Source organism: Lagenorhynchus albirostris, chromosome 2 (genome assembly GCF_949774975.1).
Source record: "Lagenorhynchus albirostris chromosome 2, mLagAlb1.1, whole genome shotgun sequence".
NCBI classification, from domain to species: Eukaryota; Metazoa; Chordata; class Mammalia; order Artiodactyla; family Delphinidae; genus Lagenorhynchus; species Lagenorhynchus albirostris.
In genome coordinates, this window is record NC_083096.1 from 59553036 (window position 1) to 59574789 (window position 21754).

Genomic DNA, 21754 nt, shown 5'->3' on the forward strand with positions numbered 1-21754 from the left:
CTTTTTTTTCTCATACTAGTTTATTGATTATCTGCTTATATGTAAACTTGCTTTCAGAAGGACTGAATTATCACAGTAGTCAGATCAGGAGCTCATGTTCTAAAAAAAATATCAATTTATCCAGGATGATTGGATGGCTGTGAAGTATTAAGCAGTTCATAAGTCATCTTTGAGATATCTAAGGGTGTTTAATAAGAAATTAGAAGGCAATATGTATGAGGGTATGTTGATAACTGGCATACTGTTGAAAAGCAGAATTATTCAATACAATAAGTAATAATAAATTTCTTCATTGCAAATATTTGGTAATTCTTTCTTTCAATTTGTATGATTTTTACAAGAGTGCTTATATTTTATATGTTAGTGTTAAAATTCTTCTATCCTTCTTTACAGAATCATAGTGAAAGATTCGTTTTCATTGCAGAGTGGTATGATCCAAATGCTTCACTATTTCGACGTTATGAGCTTTTATTTTACCCAGGGGATGGATCTGTTGAAATGGTAAATGAGCCTTTTTTTGCTTTAAAGTTGGCAAACGGAGTGAAGGTGGGATCCAGAGAGGAATAGGATTGCCTTTTTTATAGTTGCTTTTAAAAATACATTCTTTTCATTTTGGGAATTTTAAACATTTTGGTATTATAATTCCAATACAAGAAGATACCTTGTGTCTTTACTTTTAATAGAAATTATTTTTTTGGTTAGAAAACTGAAGTGGGATTACTTATGCTTTGGATTAAGTGATAGTCAATAAGTGGCTATAGATAAAGATTATCATGCTCATAAATATGTCACCATTGTTGAATGCTGTTATCGCTACAAAAAGTCAAATTGAAGAAGACTGAGTTAAAAGAGTCGTGCTTGTTTCTTTGTGTCCCTTTGTTGAGGACTCCTTTTGCAGGTGGACCTATTTGGTATTGGGATTTTGTGTTGTCAAGAAAGCAGAAATTTGGAATTTTTCTGGGATTTCATAGGCACTAATTTGCTGCAGTGATTTGGAAATAAATCTTTCTATCCAGTGTTTTTTAAAGTATAAAATTTGTAATTTTTATGTTATTACTAGAGTAGACTAGGAAATACATAAGTTATGAAAGAAATTATGATTTGTACTTATAGCAAAAATGAAACAGAATGTAACTTATGTTTAATAGAGCAAAATTAATAACTATTTCTAGTTTTATAATAAGGTTAACATTACCTACTGATAATTGTTTCATTGTGTTGTTTTTGATTCCAGCATGATGTAAAGAATCATCGCACCTTTTTAAAGCGGACCAAATATGAAGACCTTCACTTGGAAGATTTATTTATAGGCAACAAAGTGAATGTCTTTTCTCGACAACTGGTGCTACTTGACTATGGGGATCAATATACAGCTCGGCAACTGGGCAGTAGGAAAGAAAAGTAAGAAAGCAAGTATATAATCTTTTTTAAAATTCTTAGAACATTATGTATGTCTTGATACCAAATTCTAACTTCTTGTTTCTATCTTTTGTTTTTATAGTATAGATATTTTTCAGTGATCCAATTCAGTATTACGACATTTTTAGAATTTTGTGGAGCAGATTCTGTGATTTGCTCTTCACTCAGGGAACAAAGTGATGCTCATAGTCTTAGGCAATGATTATTTTCCAGAGGAAAAAATGCAAACCTTTTATACACCCTCATCATTCTTCTAACTGGGAACTGAAAATGTAAATCTTAGTGTACAGTATAAAGATGGTTTATGGGGGGGAAGTAGTGATTGCCAGAAGCTCAAAGGAAACTCAGAGGAAAGTAAAGCTATTTCTTGTAGAAGAGTAGGGAAGGCTTTGTGAAGGTATTTGACAGGATCATGAGAGATGGACTGAATTTTTACCCAGTTGGATCAAGTCAGAGGAATGCTGGTCAGAGGAATGAGTATGAGTAAAAATACAACAGAATGTTATACACTAGGCAGAGCTCATTGTTCTTCATGACTGGCTTGGTGGTTAAACATTTTTTTTAATTTAAGTAGTAAAATAGACTGATTAGGATGGTAGCCATAGGTATGAAGAGGAAGGAAGGAAAGTGATTAACTGAAGTACGGTAATAGTAGTAATGATAGGCATTAATATCTGTTAGCTATTTTTATAAAAGGTATTGTGTTAAAATGATTTGTGTGCATCATTTATTTAAGCCCTACAACAACCTAATACACAAGCTAATAATATTATTATTAGCTCCATTCTGCAGATGGAGAAGTTGAGGCTTAGTGATGTTAGGTAACTTGCTGAAGGTCACGGAGTAGAGGCAGGATTAAAGCCCAGCGTTTGTCTGAATCAAGAATAGGAGGATTTAATCACAGGAGAATGGATAGGACCTGCAAAATGATTGTCTTCTTTCTGTCTCAGTTCATTTTTATGTCTCCTGTGGCACCTAACACATCTCCTTATACATTACAAGCACCTTGTCTGTGTTAGATGAATGAATCGTTGAATAACAATTTAAAATTTATTATCTACTCTTTCCTTTTCTTCATTTCCTCCCTGTTTTCAAATGATGACCTTTGATCTAGCTGACAAAGGTGTTTTTGTCTAGATTGTTTGGAATATATATTGTCTATTTTTGAGTTTTATTCACAGACGTAATAGATATCTGATAAATATTGACTGATCAATTGAAGACAGGATATGTGAGTATTTTGAAAAGAAAAAAATATACAAAAACATTGTGATACAAAGAAACTTAATCTGTCTTGGGATCACAACTGCATCTCTAAAGGCCATGGTGGTGATGCCTCAAGCAGTGCATTATTCACAGGGGATGCCCCACATAACTTTGTTGAATGAATGAGCTTATGTTGGTGAAAATAGTCGTTGTGTTTGGAGGCAGAGCTCCCCGCTGGCTGCCTCCCTGCCTTCTTCCCTCCGTCCCATCGCACGTGGCTCTTCCTGTGAAGCGGAGAAGCTGCAGTACGGTGCCTTCTGTGTGTCTCTCTGGTCTTCTCTCTTCATTGTTTGTCATAGCTACATTTGTCATTCTGACTTTCCCTCAGTTTTGATTTAGAGGAGAGACAGAACAAGTTGCAGTTGTAGCTGAAAATTAGGCTAGCCAGAAAACATAATACGAAAATGACATTGTAATTTTCAACCTCTACGTTTATGAGTTTGCAGCTTTCTGAGTCTAGCACGAGCTATATTTGAAATGGAATGTTAATTCTTTGGTCATCTTTCTTGGCTCTGGTTTCTGTGGCTTATATTATATTGTGCTGACTTGGGGGATTCTTTGGATTTGTGGAGTGATTGTTGCAGTAATGAAAAATAGGGATCACTGGTGGAAGTTAAGGCTATATGTATAAAAAGCTCCCCAAACTCTTTAATTCTATAGGAAAAAATATCTGTCAAACTATATTTTGAGGTTTGCCACCCAAATAATAGCTGGTTATCTACCTAATACCTGAGTCCCCCCATAGTAATATTCTTTCTGTGACTTCTTTACAAGCCCTTTATAATTCTGGAGGTTCTTTGATGCTCAGTGTGGTATTAGTACACAGGTGGTGATGGATCAGTGAGGTGGTGAATGACTCATAAAAAAGGAAAACCAAAGATTCCCAGGACAACTCTGAACTAGGGAAAAAAAAAAAAAGAATGTTAGACAAATAGGAATCTCTTTGTTATGAGATCTACTGATAAAAGTCTATGGGATTAAGGAAACACCAAGCACAGTTCCTTTATTTACAAGTAATAAATATTTGTAGCTTAATTTTTGAGCACATGCTATATGCCAACCACTGTGGTAGGCATCTCAGTTCAAGACTACTTGAAGTTTTCATTTAAACTAGCAAAAATAAGTGAATTAGGGAGACAGGGTTAATAGTATGACCCAATCAAAATAAAATAATAATAGCTGTAACAATTATAATTTATATATATATTAATTGATTTGTCTACAGTGAATGTTGTTGATTCCATTTTACAGAGCACAGCCATAGTCACACAACTACAAAGTAAAGGGAAACAAGTAAATCTTGTTGTGTTTGACTTTAAAACTCATTCTCTTTTTATTAAAACCTCTAATTAATATATTGGTAAATACTATTGAATGAACTGATTTAAAAATAGGAGGAACAGAAGAATGTGAAGACAGATTTTAAATATTTGGGCTTTATAAATATAATTAATTAAAATATGTGCAATATTGTATTTTTATTGACTTCAATTGTTTCACCATTTTCTCTTCTGATTCTCTCCTAACTGCAAGTGGGTTAAATCCAACAACCATTTGGGTGATTTAAATAAACTTCTTCAGAATTCAAGAGTTCAAAAAATATATTGTTTCATTTAAATGACCAAAGAAGTAGGCATATGGAGAAAGAAATACGTGCATGTCTATCATGGTCCCATAGAAATAGCTTCTATGTAATAATTATAACTTAGCCTAGTTCTCAGTTTTATATAGTGTCAAGGATAATTTATGAACTAATTACATCCCTATTATATTTATCATACTCAACCATTTTCTTTCTGGAGTAAAGCCTGTACTGAGAGGGAGGAGTAAAGCTGATCTTCATGGTGCCCGTCTGCTAATTTAGAGGCACTTATCAAGATAATTCTATATAATTCAATTTAGCTAGCAAACTAGCCTCAGCTTCCTAATTCCCATTAACTGTAGAAATCTGACATTCGATTTACATTTCTATTCTCTTTTTCAAAAATCTCTGTATTGAGGTATAATAGACAAACAAAAAGCTATAAATATTTAATACATACAACTTGGTGAGTTTGGAGCTAAGTGTATACCCATGAAACCATTACCACAATCAAGGGTATAAATTTATCTATTACCTCCAAAATTTTCCTCCCACCCTCTTATTATTTTTTATATTGAATTTTCTTTTGTGGTAAGGGAACTTAATGAAAGATCTACTCTCTTAGCTAATTTTAATCTATTCTCCTTATAAAGCTCCTCAAATCAAATGGATAAATGTTATCAGTTGTCTATGAGTCATAGTATTTGACTTAAAAACATTTAAAAAAATTTTTTTTTTCTTTTTTTTTAGTGTATTCAATTTTAATTTTAGAAGGTAATAAATTGATGCTTTATGGTTTTACTATTCAGATGTAAAGACATCATACAGGCTTTTTGTCATCTCTTGGGTTCAGTTAGTCTCTATTCTCCGTTCCGAATATTAACTGATGGAGCACTAACGTAGGCGCCAGAGGCAAATCAAAGTAAAGTGCTGGTTTAGGCTGCCTAGTGTAAGCCAGCTCTGAGAACGGTTGAGCTTTATTCCTACTTCTCCACCCCAGCCCTGCCCTCCTTCCCAGTCTGGGCCTTGGGGCCCGTCTGAGGGAGAGAGATACCTTTAGAGCAAACCCTGAGAGCACACTTGCCCATCCAGCGTGGGAGACAGAGCACCAGAGAGAGGTAGGTTTCCATGCAGGTGCCGGCCTCTGCCTCCGCTGTGCTAACCAGATGGAAGCAGGAGAAGAACTGTAGACTGTGTCCTGCATGAGGGCTTGCAGGTCTGAGAGAGAAGAGGCAGGGCCGCATACAACCAGAAACCCTTAAATGTGGCCATATGTGGAGGAGCAAATGAAGGGGGTGGAGAGAGGAAGCACTCTCCTGGGAATGGAGTAGAAGTCACTTTACCCATGAGGAGCAAAGGTACACATGTTCTCATTGTTCCTGGAGTTTTATTTCTTTAAGCCAGTCGGCCTAACAATTTTAAGTAGACCAAGGCTACTTCTCAGGGGAGGAGACCAGACAATTAGTGGTATTAGTTCAGTTCTGTTCTCACCTTTGGGAAACTACTCCCTCAATACCAATTACTGTTACTTTACATATCCTCCTAGGTGGTGGTGAGCAGTTGAGTTTTGGCTGCAAAAAGGCACTGAAATGCATTCAAGTAAGACTTTAGTTCAATTACCAAGGCCTTGCTAAAAATTCACACACCCCCTCCCCCCTCCCCAGCCAATCTTTATCTCATCTTTACTTACCTGTGGTCTCATCGTCCAAGATGGCTTACTCATGCAGGCAAAAAACTGAATGTCCAAAACAACAATGAAACTATATAAGTTGGAAGAGAGAACATTGGAGCTAAAGTGTTCTAAAGTCTTTCTAAAGGGTCAAGATATTATACAATTTTAAGAATTTTAAGTTAAATAAGAATGAAAAAGTTTCACGGCTAACCACTAGAAAAATAGTATATAAACTCCAAAACAATAGAGAGTACAGTAGGCAGAATCATGGCTGCTCAAAGATGTCCATGTTCAAATCTCTGGAACCTATGAATGTGTTACTGTATGGTCAGGCCATTCAAGAGGGCTGTTCTCTTGCTCTCTGTAGATCTCCTGATTGACTAGGCCCTGCTTCCCTCACATGACTATCCAATTCTCTTAATTGTAAGGGTTGTTAATTAGCCCTTGTTAACTGATGAGCCCACCTGAAATCAATTCCCCCTGAGTAAATGGTAGCCTCCCTCTGTCCTGAGTAGCCAAGACTGCTGCTACAGCCTGCCTGCAGTCTGCTGCACACCTTGGGGTGTTGCTCCAGGACCTTGCTTCAGACACGTAAGTTCCTCCGTCAATTAAACCATTGAGGTCTCTTTTGCTGCTCTCTGGGCTCTTTCTTCTGTCTCGAGGCTGGGCATCTACAAGGCTTACAGGCCTGCGGGTGCAGCCCAACAGTTACCTTACATGGCAAAGAGATTTTACAGATTTAAGATTACAGGCCTTGAGATGGGGAAGTTATTCTGCATCATTCCTGTGCGTGCGACCTAATCACAGGAGTCCATAAAACCAGAGAACCTTTCTGGCTGCAGAGAACCAGAGAGATGCCAGTGTGAGAAGCACCCAGTCTCCATTGCTAGATTTGAAGGTGGAAGGAGACCACAGCCGAGGAATGGGTGGCCTTAGCCATCTTTCTCAAGAATGGATTTGATTGATAATGTATTTTTGGTTGATATCTTTTTGTCATTGCTTTACTTTCAGCCTTGTTAAGTTATATTGTAGATATATCTCTTGTAAACAGCATGCAGCTCTTTAAAAAAAAAAATCAGTCTGGGGCTTCCCTGGTGGCGCAGTGGTTGAGAGGCCGCCTGCCGTTGCAGGGGACACGGGTTTGTGCCCCGGTCTGGGAAGATCCCACATGCCGCGGAGCGGCTGGGCCCGTGAGCCATGGCCGCTGAACCTGCGCGTCCGGAGCCTGTGCTCCGCGACGGGAGAGGCCGCAACAGTGAGAGGCCCGCGTACTGCAAAAAAAAGAAAATCAGTCTGAAAACCTCTAGATTTTCACTGGTGAGACTAGTACATGTACATTTACATATGTTGTATTAGTATTTTTGTACATATTTCGACTATTTTACTGCTTTCCTGCTTTTCTAATTTTTTCTTCTTTCCATTCTTCTGTTGGGGTGTTTTTCCTCTCCAGAGTTTTTTTTCTCTGTAGTCTTTTATTGAAGACATAACAAATTACCACAGTCAGCTGCTTAAACAGTACAAATTTATTATATATCAGAAGTCCAACACAGATTTCGTCAGGTTAAGATCAAGGTGTTGGTAGGGAAGGCTACATTTCTTTGTGGAGGCTTTAGGGGAGAATCCATCTCCCTGCCTGTTCCAGCTCTTGAGGCCTCAAGGAAAGAGAAGCCTGGCTGTCTCAACCGACCCACTAGCCAAATGCAGCATTTATGACCCATCCCAGGTGAAACCACTCCCCAGCCAACCTATATGATCTTGAGAAATTGTTTGTAGTTTTAAGCCACTACATTTTGGGGTGGTTTGTTATGCAGCAGCAGATAACAGCGGCACTATTAATATATTTTCGTGGCCCTTTACTTTCTTTGTGTGCTATCTTCACTTTTAAATAATACATATGATTCCTAAAGCCGATCTTATTTTCCCTCCAAAATGCATTTTAACTATTATCTACTGAACAATTAAGCAGTGAAGACATGACAGAGGAACTTGCTTAGAGTAATTAATCACAGTAATCAACGCTCTGTCTCCTGTAGGCACTTAAAGAGAAAATGAAACTGCATTTTTTTTCATATTGCTTCTTGTTCACTGCCGATGTGTTTTATATTTTCTTTAAGAGCTTTGGTTCTTGAAGATGTTTCCAGAGTTTAGCATAAACAATCATGGGTTAGTTTGGCTTTATAATATTTTAAACAATGTGAGCTAAAAAAATGATGAGTTTTAACTGTATCTTTGAAGCCATATAAAATGCTAGAAGTGACTCACTTGCTTCAAAATAAGTCTGTTTATTACAAGCCCTATCAGACTAAAATGAACAACTTTTGTTATTTATAAGTTTTAAAAGCCAGCCATAAGTTATATCCAGTTGTAAGTAAGGATATTTGTATCATTATATCCTTAGCTAAGTTTGTCTCATTGGTGAAAAAAGTCTACTTTGAAAAAGCCTACCAGCCTCCTTTTATGGATTCCTTGAGTTAATGCCAAAGTGTCAGAACAATTGAAAATAAAGGGAAAGTGACAGCAATTTTTTTTTTTTTTTTTTTTGCGGTACGCGGGCCTCTCACTGTTGCGGCCTCTCCCGTTGTGGAGCACAGGCTCCGGACACACAGGCTCAGCGGCCATGGCTCATGGGCCCAGCCGCTCCGCGGCATGTGGGATCTTCCCGGGCCGGGGCACGAACCCGTGTCCCTTGCATCGGCAGGCGGACTCTCAACCACTGTGCCACCAGGGAAGCCCAACAGCAATTTTTTATCTTATTTTGTGCGCCAGATAAACTGAATTACTCCAACTAATCTGATTTTACCTTGCGTTTGCAAATGTTAGTCTTGAGGATTTGTGATTATGTTCCCTTTTGCTAATATTAATAGCAACATTATTTGTGGTGTGGTGTGGAAGGAGCACAGACCCAAGAGTCGTGTGAGCTGGGTGTTCCGTCCTGAGGATGCCACAGACCAGCTGTATGATCTTTGGAGAGTTACTTCTCTGGGCCTTGTTTCCTTTTTAGTAAAATGAGGAAATTCAGGTGATCTCCATCTCTAAAAATCCATTAATTCTGTGGCTTCAGAGGGGAGAACGCATAGCTCTGATGTATCCTCTAAGAGGAAAGTGTGATTTTAAAAGTTAGCAGGGTGTTCGCTAGCCATATACATCTTCAGGTAAGAAGATATTTAGTTCTTTTTATATCATTCATGCTATGAATAAAGTGTTAATAGAAGAATTTATATTATTTCCAAATCAGTGCTGAACTGAGTGCATGGCATACACATGTTAAAGTCTAAGAGACCAAAAGTCAAGCTGATATGTTTAATGCAACTCTTTAGAGAATTGTTGTCTTTTATAAAGCATATGCTAAGAAATAGAAATCTTAAACACCTGTGTTTTATAACGTGGACATATTTAAAATGAGTCTTAACTTTTTTTCCCTCTAAACTTTTATTATTTTTCTAGATTGGGTACCTAATTTTTATTTCCTTGTGAAAAAATAGTAAACTTCCATTGTATAAGTTTTTATGAGGCCATTAATACACTTGTTTTCATAATTCACTTTGATGTTTGATCTAGGATTTTTAAGGAAATTACCACTGCTTGGGAATTATAAGTAAAAACTGCCAAATTATTTTTATCTTTAAATTTATTCTTTATTTCTTTATAGAACATTAGCCCTGATTAAACCAGATGCAGTATCAAAAGCAGGAGAAATAATTGAAATAATAAGCAAAGCTGGATTTACTCTAACCAAACTCAAAATGATGACACTTTCAAGGTAAATTTTTTGAGCATTTTCAGTTATGTAATGTCTGGTTCCTTTTTTCAAAAAAAAATCATCTATCTTTCATGTCTTTGTTTAAAAACTTCCACAGAATGACAAAGAATAGTATAGTAGGAAATGGAAGACAACAGGTAATCAGATGCATAAAGGATGATTGAACTCTAAGCAAATAGGAGTTGTCAGGTTATACTATTAACTATTTATTAGACATGAACTCTTCATTGTCTTTCATAACCCCATCTGCTTTTATAACACCAGTGTTTCATAGTTGTAATCTCTTCTTTTATACAATGTAACACATTGTATAAAAATTATAGAAGAAATGAATATTAGATTATTTCTATTTGACAAGGGAATGTTACTGTTGAGATTTTCAAAAGTCATGTGTTTGGAAATGTTTTATTTCCTTCCAATATATATAATTGGCAGATATACCTATTTACTGCTCTGAAAAGCAAGCCATTCTATCTGACCAGATATTTTCTAAGTTATTTAATGAAAGTAAGACTTAGTGTTGCGGGCTTCTCTGGTGGCGCAGTGGTTGAGAGTCCGCCTGGCAATGCGGGGGACACGGGTTCGTGACCCCGTCCAGGAAGATCCCACATGCCATGGAGTGGCTAGGCCTGTGAGCCATGGCTGCTGAGCCTGCGCGTCTGGAACCTGTGCTCCGCAACGGGAGAGGCCACAACAGTGAGAGGCCCGCGTGCCGCAAAAAAAAAAAAAAAAAAAAGACTTAGTGTTAGGTAGAGACATTCATGTAGCTGTTAGGCAGGGCTTGACCCAGCAGTTTCCTTAGGTTACTTCACTGATTTGTGTGTGTTTGTTTGCTTAGGTGTCTTCTCACTGATGTTCCTGGCTCTTTATCCCATGGGACGGTTGCTTTTTTGTCTCTGTGAGAACAGGGACAATGGAGAGCAGTAGATAGTGTAGCTTTGATAAGTCTGATCCCTAGAAACCTTAACAAAACATCCTCATTTTTACCCCAGTAATGACAATTTGAATTTTTCCCCTATGTAAGATCTCCCAGTTTACATATATTCTAGAAAGGCAGGCGTCTTCTATTTCAGAGCACAGAGTCTAGAGCCAGATTGCTTGTAACTGCACCACTTAGTAGGTTGTGACTCTGAACAGCTTACCTCTGTGCTTCAGTTTCTTCATCTGCAAAATGGAGGTTATAACATCACCTGTATCATAAAGTTGTTATGAGGGTTATGTGAGTTTAATAAAAGTAAAGTGCTTTGAAAAACCATGGCACATAGTAGGTGTATATAGGTGTTAGCTATTAGTGGTAGTAGTGTGGTACTAGTGATATCACTATTATTTAGTAGAAGCCGAGGTCATGATCCTTTATGAGCATAGTTATATTTGTCCCATTTCTGTCTTGTATTGAGACATTTGTCCCATTTCTGTCTTGTATTTCTTCTGTATTGAGAATGCTTGCCCTCACAGCAGGCTATGGGACTGAATTCTGGAGAGATGACTTTGAATAGTTTCAGTGAGATTAAAACTTTTTTATGTCTCTATACTTCCAGTGTTTGATAATTTGGTGTCAAACTTTCCACAATAAAGCTACCCAAGAAAACATAACAGCTTTTTAAATTGTTTATAGCACCTTATACATCTCTATTAATATTACTGTCAAGTCTTGGATTTTACCCAACTTAAAATCTAATAAGTTAGTCTGTTACTCTCTCCGGGATGCTAGCAGAAGACTTGAAACTTCTGAGTCAGAGACAGAGGGCTTGAGTATGGTCAGTAAGCAGCATTAACATCATGTTTCTGTTGGTTCCCTTTGCTTTCATGTCTTGTGGGAATAATATGATATGGGCCCAGGTGGATGTCGTACACACAGTTGATTGCATCACCTCTGAGGAGCATTGAACTTAGGTTACCCACTGTTTCATTAACAGCAGTAAACAAGCCTTCTGTTTGTACAGAAGAGGCATGACCTCACCCCTCAAAGTTGCTCATTATAAACATAACTCCAAGAAATGGCTAGGATAAACAGTAGCTGGGGCCTTGCATTCTTGGCCTACCCAATAAGACACGTTAGGAGTGTCAGAGACCCATGGAAGAGTATCTCCCAATGCTTAAATCTTTTCTAAACTTATTTGCTCAAATGTCAGTTCCTCCCTCATGACAGTATCTGAAAGGCAGAAGCTGAGTTCCATCTAACTTTGTACTTCTAGTTCTTGGATCAGTGCCTGATTCAAAGCAGGCACTAAGTAAGTATTTCGTAAAAGAATTAATAGATCTTTGTGACAATGGTGAGTTTCTTTATAAAAACAAAACAAAACATAACAAAATAACAGCAAAAAGACTTCTCTAGGTGGTGATGCACTTGTTAATCCTTCTCTCCATCTAAACTTTTTAAGGGAGGAATTAAATAAGAATGATGAGAAAAAAACTCATGAACTCTCATCTTGGTTTCAGTTATAGATTTTCAGTGGAAATAACTATGGGGTCGGTGACATATTAGAAGAAAGCAATAAGATACTTTCAGTAATTAATATTTTTTCTTTTCACTGATATTAAACATTATGATTTTTCTTAGTTCAGTTGTGTTAAAGTTTAGAATTGGTCATATTAGTAGTCTTGCTGCTCACTCTTCTAAAATACTCCCCACTTGAGGTTTTTTAGACGCTCAGTTTTACCTCATTTTAGGCTGCAATAGAGAATATCCATATCATTTTTAGGAATTCTTTTCCTTACCTCTAGAATTTTTTTTTTTTACCTGAAGTTGGTAATAGTAAGGTCATAAGCAATCAGAGATTTGGGTTCAAATCTCCCTGTCCTTCTTCCCTTACCAGCACTTTGACCTGGACAAGTTATGTAATCATGCTGAACTTCATTATTTTCAAATGTAAAATGAAGGTGATCATACCTATTTCAATATATTGTTATGAGGAATAATAACATTTAATGTTGGGCATATAATACCCTCTAGAAAAATGAGTTTTCTTCCCCTTCCATTTCTTGGAATGAATTTCATCTTCTATACTTGCATAGTATACTTTCATAATCTTTTCATGGCCAAAGAGAATATTTTAGTACACTTGGTTTGAATAAAAGTATATCCTGATATAGCTTATTAAGTAAATTCATTTTGTAATGGGCCTATAAGATCTTAAAGCATTGCATACTAAATTACCAAGCCTGAAAGGTTAATCTTTTGTTAGGGGATACTTTAATTTGCTATTTTAAAAAGTTGATGTTGACATATATTTGTCATATACTATGAATTAAGTTTAAAGCCTTTGAGAAAACTGTACAAGTTTGAGACACTTGGTTTGATTAACCGAAAAGTCTAAATAACTTTTAAAATCAGTGTAAAAGTCTGTTATCCTTTCATTGTCTCTATAGTTGTGGGACTATAAATTTAAAAGTAAATCCCGATTGCCCTTAATAAATTCAGATTTCTGAATATCTCCATATTATCCATTTTTTGGGGGGAATGTAAGTTCAAGGATTCGTTTTTAATACATTAAAAACCAATAAGAATACATTGATATGCATAATTTGTCAAGCAGTTTTTAAAAACACAAGTATATAGTCTTTCTTTTAGGGCGATCTAAGGAAGAAAACTATAACTATTAAAGTAAAATTCTAGCCTAACCTCTCAGGTTTAAAGCCTGTAGAAGGAGGTAACAAATTTTGAATTTGAAGATGGCTTTGCATTTTTTGATGTAACTTATTTGAACTTTAAAGAACAAATAATTTTTATTGGTCATATGTTAAACTTTGGCTTTAGAATGTTAAAGATGCTAGTGAAAAGGAAGATTGTAGATTTGAACATGAGTAATAAAGTAAATATTGCCTCTTTTGTTCATTTTAATTTTACATCTTAGCATAGATATCCAAAAATTTGAAAAGAGGGGAGATTTGAGCAGAATATTTGGTGAAAAGTCCTTAACTCACATACGGGTCACATAGAGAATTTCATTATTTTATTAATGTAAGTTAAAATAATTTCCTTACATAATTCTTAACTATTGTCATTTTGATTATAGGAAAGAAGCAACAGATTTTCATATAGATCATCAGTCAAAGCCCTTTTTAAAGTAGGTACTGAAATTGGGGGTCGTGGGATATAATGGAGGATATCATGGAAAACGAAAGAGTTATAATTTTACAATTCAAAAATTTGTTACATGAGAATAATTTGTCAAAAAGTCCTTAGCAACATCTTGCAACTGCAGAGAGCATTTTTTCTAAGAATTGTTTTTTTCTCTCCTTTTATTAGTTGAAAATTCTCTTATCATTAAATAAACATATTCAACTTTAATCAGAAGCAAATAAAATGTTTAAATCATAAGGAGCATAGCTTTCTTTTTAGATTTCAGTAGATTAAAAATAGAGAGATAATTACATCTTATGTTGAATATCTATTTGTTGTGTTTTAAACTCTTATTTTAGCATTCTCAATGTATATAAAACATTGTTCAAAGAACCTTTGTATGTTAACTAAGTTGTTTGATATACGTTTTGTTCTTTGAAATATAGCAACAAATATGTTAGAAACAAACTATGTTCTAAATATTTGGGTTGTATTTAAAGTTAAGTGAATATTGTGCACCTCATATTGCTATTGACAAAGGAGGAATACTTATTTTTCTAATAAAGAAGGATTAGCCAAGCTGCTGCAATAGAAATGCTATTTGGTGTCCTGTACAGAATAGTGCCTTATTAAAGAAAATTTTTACATAAGAAAATCATTATGGTATAGATTATTTTAAACCAAGCATTATAAAAATGTTCTCAAACCTTGTGTAGAATAGGCATCTACAACTGTCTTGGAAATTATTCTTCGTTATAGTCTTTGTATGTGTTTATAGTATTACAGCTTCTAGTGGAATGTCTTATATGTCACTAGACCAACTCAATGCTTATTGACTGAAAATTCATTGTCATTCTTTGAATTCTAATAGATCTACACAAAAACAATTAATTCTTACTGCAAATATATTACAATACATCACTCATCACTTTCTCTACTGGGATTTCATTTGACTGCAATGGTAAACCACGTGAAAATAAAAAGATTCTTCTGTACCTTTCAGAGCAATGTAGAAAGCATAGATCAAAAATATGCATTTTAAGTCAATGAAGTAGTCTTAGTTCAATGAAAGATTGATTTTTCTGCTAATAGTAATTGACAACACTAGTGATTTGTAGACACTCGGGCCACTGTAAGGCACTCAATTTATGAAAATTTTGTCTTGCCCATGTAAAATTCACTATGTCCAGTAGTTCTGAGATCATGATCATGAGTATGTGTTGAAATACTCAAATTGTAATATATCCTTGTTGTTAAGAGAGGTACCTAGGTTGATAGAAAAATGAAGCAAATCAATCTTTCACCTGTTTCACAGTGAGCTGATCCAGTTTATCACCAGTGGTCCTATAATTGCCATGGAGATTTTAAGAGATGATGCTATATGTGAATGGAAAAGACTTCTTGGACCTGCCAACTCTGGACTGGCACGTACAGATGCTCCTGGAAGCATTAGAGCCCTCTTTGGAACAGATGGCATAAGAAATGCAGCTCATGGCCCTGATTCTTTTGCTTGTGCTGCCAGAGTAAGGTGTTTTTAAACTACTTCAATTCTGTTTTGGTTTTGTTAAATGTTTGATGTCAGAGTAAAGCATTTTGTCACTGCTGACTTAGGGTGGATTTATATAGTGGTGTAGCAGTAGAGAAAACCTTTGACCTTTTGCCTAGGATTAACAGTGTTTCAGTGATACATCTCCTTTGAGAACTGGTAACCTGGTCATGGTCAGGATAAGTTTTCTCCAATTGAAATACTTATTGTCCCATTTTGTTCCAAAGACTTAAATTACTGAGGCTTATCAGTGTATGACTTATTCATCTAAGAATACCAGTTTATGGAAAGTGAATATTCAAAAAGAAGACATCATTTCATACATTCTTTCTTTGACTCAGACTTGACACCATATATTCAAGCTTAACATCCTTTTCTTTTCCTATATATAGCTAGTGTTTATGAAAAAGTTTTCCTACTCCTTATTTTAAATCCATATAAATAAGGTATTATTACACTGGGTTTATACTGATGTTGAATTAATGAAGTGCAAGTTAATTCTTAGCATTGTGAGAAGTTTCTTAGCTAATTTAAGATGGTTTTTAGTCTGGTCATATTTTTAATGAAATAATATTAGAGTTTTATGATACAGTTGACCCTTGAACAACGTGGGGGTTAGGGATTCCAAACCACTGCGCAGTCGAAAATCTGCCTGTAATTTATAGTACTCCCTCCGCAGCCACATTTCCTCCCTATCCAAGTTTCCTTGGCATCCAATCACAGATCATGTAGTACTGTAGTATTTACTGTTGAAAAAAATCTGCATATAAGTGGACCAGTGAACTGTTCAAACCTGTGTTGTTCAAGGGTCAACTGCTAGTTGATATATATATTTTCTTCTCCTTTCAACTCTGTCAGTAAATCCTTTTGGTCTTTCTTTCAAATTAGACCTTGAGTTTGATCACTGTGGTCTAAATCACTGTTATATTTTATCGACCATTGCAAAAAGCTTCCTAATTCTTCTTTACCTTCTTCTCTTACACTCAATTTATGAAAAATTTACCTTTCCCAAGTAAAATTAACTATGTCCAAGTGATCTTTTAAAAATAAATCAGATTAACAATTCAGCTATTAAACTCTAGTGAACTTTTGTCTCTTATAAAATCTAAGTATCATAGCATGCAAAGCTCTACCTGATCTGGTCCCTATCAACTTCTATAACATCATCTACAACCAGTCTCTCCCTTAGTCACTCTGTCTCAGGTATTCTGACCGTCTTGCTAATTTTAGAATAGCATATTGCTGCCTGGCTTATTTAGTTAACAGCAAAGAATGAGCTGATGAGGTCACAAGTAATCAGGGAGATATCACATGGTTTGAAGACCACGATAGCACGACTTTTGTCGTCTTCTCTGAGGAAAGTGGAGAGCTGTTGCAGGGATTTGAACAGAGGACTGACAAGCTTGACTTGCCATTTAAAAAAGATTGCTCTGGCTGCTGCATTGAGAATAGACTGTAGAGGGCAAGAGTAGCAACGGGAGCCCAGTTAAGAGGATGTTGCAAATAATTCAGAGAGGTGATGGCTTGGACCAGGGTAGTAGCAATGAGTGGAGTGCTTAGATGTATTTAAAAATATAGTTTAGTGGTTGAAGATCAAATGATCAAAATTTCCTTCCAGATTGAATGTAGAGTATGAGAAAAAGAGAGATGTCTAGGATTACTCCAAAGTTCTTGGACTGACCAACTGAAAGGATAACATTGAAATAAACTTTGGTTTATTGAAATAAACTGAAATAAGGAAGGCTATGGCTAGAGTCAGTATGGATGGAAAATAAGAGGTTACACTTTGGACACTGCAAACTTAACATGTATGTTAGTTATCCAAGTAGAGAGATTGAAGAAAAAACTGAATATGTGAGTTTGGGGGAGAGGTCTGGAAACCGCGTGAAACTGGTTGAGATTACCAAGGAGAGTGTAGCTAGAGAAGGAAAGAGAACCGAGTTGGAACCTTTATGCCCTGGTAAAGGGTTAAAGAGGAGAAAGAAGCAAAGGAGGTAAAGGAGGAGTCTTTAGTGAGGTAGAAGGAAAAAATTCAGAGATAGTTGTGTCCTGGAGCCAAGTGAAGAAAATATTCTATGAGGAGAGAATGATCAGTCATGTCAAATGAAGCAGATGTATCAAGTAAGAAGGGGACTGGGAATTGAAAATTAGATTTTGCAATGCAGAGGTCATTGGTAAACTTGGTAAGATCAATGTTGATGGAGAGTTGGAGGCAAAGCCCTGCTTGGAGTGGATTTAAAAGAAAATTGGAGGACAGGAATTCTAGACAGTGAATCTAGACAACTCTTTTGGGGCAGTTTTTGCTGCAGAAGTGAGCAGCGAAATGAGGTGGTAGCTATGAGGAAAAGCAGGGTCAAATTTTTTTTTAAGATGAGAATTACAGATGTGCAAAATTAATGATTGGGGAAAAGGGGGAAACTTACTGTAGCAATGTCATTGATTAGGTGAGAGGGAATGGAAATTAGAGACCAGATTGACTGCACAGTGGTGCGTAGGTACTTGTCTTTAGCAGCAAATGGGAAGGCAGAGTATGTGGGTTTTGATGCTGATACTTATTGCCTCAGTTTTCTCAATAGGAAGGTAGGAAGCAAGGTCAAAAACAACTAAAAGTGAGGATGAAAGAGACGGTATTGGTTGGTTAAAAAAGAGAGGATGTGAAATAATCATCTGAAAGAGTAGGCAAAGGAAGAGATTAGGGAAATATGGTATGATTGCTCTACTGAATGAGTGGCTCACCTGAAGTTCATGGTCATGAACTATGAGTGTGGATGTTCTCCAGCCATGTTCAGTTGCATGAGTGTAGGTGCAGAGTAGGTGAAGGGTTGCTTTAGCCATGGCTGTGGTTTTGTGAAGCAAGTATGATAGGAGGGTTGTGGTTGTCAAAGGTATATGCAAGAGTGATTATAGTCCCTGACCTTTGATCTTATTTGTAGACATTTACTATAAATGTAGTATTATTTTCAATTGTTAAATGCCAATCAGATATTGTAAGATATTATAAAAATGATGACATAAATAATTAATGAAGGAAATTATTGGGGGCTGAACTGAAAAGTCATTGATACGTTCCTCCTATTTCCCCTATGAGCATCTCACCCCATCCCTTTCTCTGTTCTTGATTTTCACCAGTTCATTTAACAAATTTGAGCACAAATGTACCCATCAGATTTTAGATAACTTAGGCTCTGTATGTATTTATACATTAGACGATTCCACCAAGGAGTTCCATGAGGGCAGGGTTTTTTTTTTCTGTTTTGTTTTGATTATTAGAATCTGCCTGCTACATAATAAATGCTCAGTAAATACTTATCAGGAGAATTCATTCATCCAATAAATTGGTCATTAAGCTCCCGAGCTACTTCCCGTTAGTAAAAAATATTTTTTCAAAGTCTTTTTTTTTTAAGAAAAACTTTTAATATAATATAAATAAAATGGGAAAAGTGTCAGCATATCACTTTGATATTTTTCTCGAGATGCTTTACCTTACAGATGTTCTTTGCCTTTTACCATAACATGAACCTTGACTCTAAGTCCAGCTATACCGTATCTTTATCGGATAGTGATATAGGTTGTACATTTATTTCAATAATACGTTGATGCTGAAAATAAGTGGATTTAGAAATGCAAGGGAAGTTTTATACATTAACATGGTAAAGCTAGACTCATCTTAAGTATATATATTTGTGTGTTTTGATGCATGCACATACGTAATGAATGTGCTAAGCTTGGTAGAAAAATTCCTACCTGCAGATACAGTTTGCAGAATGATCTTTCCCCCCATTTTTTTTGTAGTGGAGAACCTTCTACAACTTTAGCTACCATAATCCTTCCTTCAAAGAAGTGTCTTAAGCATATTTGTTTCTATTTTGTGCACTTAAATTTTCTCAGCTATTTCTGACGTTCATCTCAGAAATACCCCATTATTTGTATGAACCCGTTAGGTTATACATATTCTTGATGTTTGTCTTGGGAAGAGTGAGTATTGTGGACGTTATGTTAGCTGACTAGCTATCAAGGAGAAATACTGCAGCTGGAACATGTAGCATACATGAGGAAGCAAGGACCATAGATATTGACAAAAGATTGAAAAACACTATACAAGCAGTCCCAAATCACCTCTTTTTGACCTTGAATTCCTATCAGTTACTGTGTAATCTTTTTTTCCTTCTTTCCCAGATTTCACCAAAGCCTAGACTATACTCACTGTTTGCAGTTGCCTTTGACTACATTGAGAGCAGTCATTACAATTTGGCTTCATCCTTTCATTCCACTGAAATCATTTTGGCTAAGATAACCTATGTCCTCTTAATTAAAAAATCCAAGAAAAAATTATCATTTCTCATTTTACTGTATCTACTGTGTTTTACTGCAACATTTAACAGGTTTGCACACTTTCTCCTTTTTGAAATATTCCACAATATTTTAATTCTGTGATATCTCACTATCCTTTTTTGCTTTATATTTAGCAGATCACAATCTATGTCTTATTTTTTTATTTTTTAATTTTTATTATTTTTATTTTACATCTTTATTGGAATATAATTGCTTTACAATGGTGTATTAGTTTCTGCTTTATAACAAAGTGAATCAGTTATACATATACATATATTTCCATATCTCTTCCCTCTTGCATCTCCCTCCCTCCCACCCTCCCTATCCCACCCCTCTAGGTGGTCACAAAGCACTGAGCTGATCTCCCTGTGCTACGCTGCTGCTTCCCACTAGCTATCTATTTTACGTTTGGTAGTGTATATATGTCCATGCCACTCTCTCACTTTGTCACAACTTACCCTTCCCCCTCCCCATATCCTCAAGTCCATTCTCTAGTAGGTCTGTGTCTTTATTGCTGTCTTACCCCTACGTTCTTCATGACATTTTTTTTTTCTTAAATTCCATATATATGTGTTAGCATATGGTATTTGTCTTTCTCTTTCTGACTTACTTCGCTCTGTATGACAGACTCTAGGTCCATCCACCTCATTACAAATAGCTCAATTTCGTTTCTTTTTATGGCTGAGTAATATTCCATTGTACATATGTGCCACATCTTCTTTATCCATTCCTCCGATGATGGACACTTAGGTTGTTTCCATCTCCTGGCTATTGTAAATAGAGCTGCAATGACAATGATACTATACACAGAGAATCCTAAAGATGCCACCATTTTGACTCATCTTTAGACTCATCTTAAGTATATATATTTAGAGAATCCTAAAGATGCAAACATTTTGGTACATGAGTTTTTTTGAATTATGGTTTTCTCAGGGTATATGCTCAGTAGTGGGATTGCTGGGTCATATGGTAGTTCTATTTGCAGTTTTTTAAGGAACCTCCATACCATTCTCCATAGTGACTGTACCAATTCACATTCCCACCAGCCGTGCAAGAGTGTTCCCTTTTCCCCACAACCTCTCCAGCATTAATTGTTTCTAGATTTTTTGACGATGGCTATTCTGACTGGTGTGAGTTGATATCTCATTGTAGTTTTGATCTGCATTTCTCTAATGATTAATGATGTTGAACATTCTTTCATGTGTTTGTTGGCAGTCTGTATATCTTCTTTGGAGAAATGTCTGTTTAGGTCTTCTGCCCATTTTTGGATTGGGTTGTTTGTTTTTTTGATATTGAGCTGCATGAGGTGCTTGTAAATTTTGGAGATTAATCCTTTGTCAGTTGCTTCATTTGCAAATATTTTCTCCCATTCTGAGGGTTGTTTTTTGGTCTTGTTTATGGTTTCCTTTGCTGTGCAAAAGCTTTGAAGTTTCATTAGGTCCCATTTGTTTAGTTTTGTTTTTATTTCCATTTCTCTAGGAGGTGGGTCAAAAAGGATCTTGCTGTGATTTATGTCATAGAGTGTTCTGCCTATGTTTTCCTCAAAGACTTTGATAGTTTCTGGCCTTACATTTAGGTCTTGAATCCATTTTGAGCTTATTTTTGTGTATGGTGTTAGGGAGTGATCTAATCTCATACTTTTACATGTACCTGTCCAGTTTTCCCAGCACCACTTATTGAAGAGGCTGTCCTTTCTCCACTGTACATTCCTGCCTCCTTTATCAAAGATAAGGTGATCATATGTGCGTGGGTTTATCTCTGGGCTTTCTATCCTGTTCCATTGATCTATCTTTCTGTCTTTGTGCCAGTACCATACTTTCTTGATTAGTGTAGCTTTGTAGTATAGTCTGAAGTCAGGGAGCCTGATTCCTCCAGCTCCGTTTTTCGTTCTCAAGATTGCTTTGGCTATCTGGGGTCTTTTGTGTTTCCATACAAATTGTGAAATTCTTTGTTCTAGTTCTGTGAAAAATGCCAGTGGTAGTTTGATAGAGATTGCATTGAATCTGTAGATTGCTTTGGGTAGTATAGTCATTTTCACAATGTTGATTCTTCCAGTCCAGAAACATGGTATAGCTCTCCATCTATTTGTATCATCTTAATTTCTTTCATCAGTG

General features: G+C 36.1%; 1 protein-coding gene across 6 annotated transcripts in view; it reads left to right on the plus strand.

Annotated features, from left to right (window-relative positions):
* Nucleotides 1-21754, plus strand: part of NME7 (NME/NM23 family member 7) — a 320071-nt gene that overhangs the window by 90508 nt on the left and 207809 nt on the right. For 5 of the 6 annotated variants that reach the window (XM_060133600.1, XM_060133643.1, XM_060133653.1 and 2 more), the window contains 5 exons: nucleotides 394-501; nucleotides 1235-1401; nucleotides 9589-9699; nucleotides 13716-13766; nucleotides 15078-15285. In XM_060133600.1, the coding sequence (XP_059989583.1) occupies nucleotides 394-501; nucleotides 1235-1401; nucleotides 9589-9699; nucleotides 13716-13766; nucleotides 15078-15285 (645 nt within the window). The remainder of the gene's footprint in view (nucleotides 1-393; nucleotides 502-1234; nucleotides 1402-9588; nucleotides 9700-13715; nucleotides 13767-15077; nucleotides 15286-21754) is intronic. The other variant, XM_060133661.1, reaches the window with a different exon arrangement.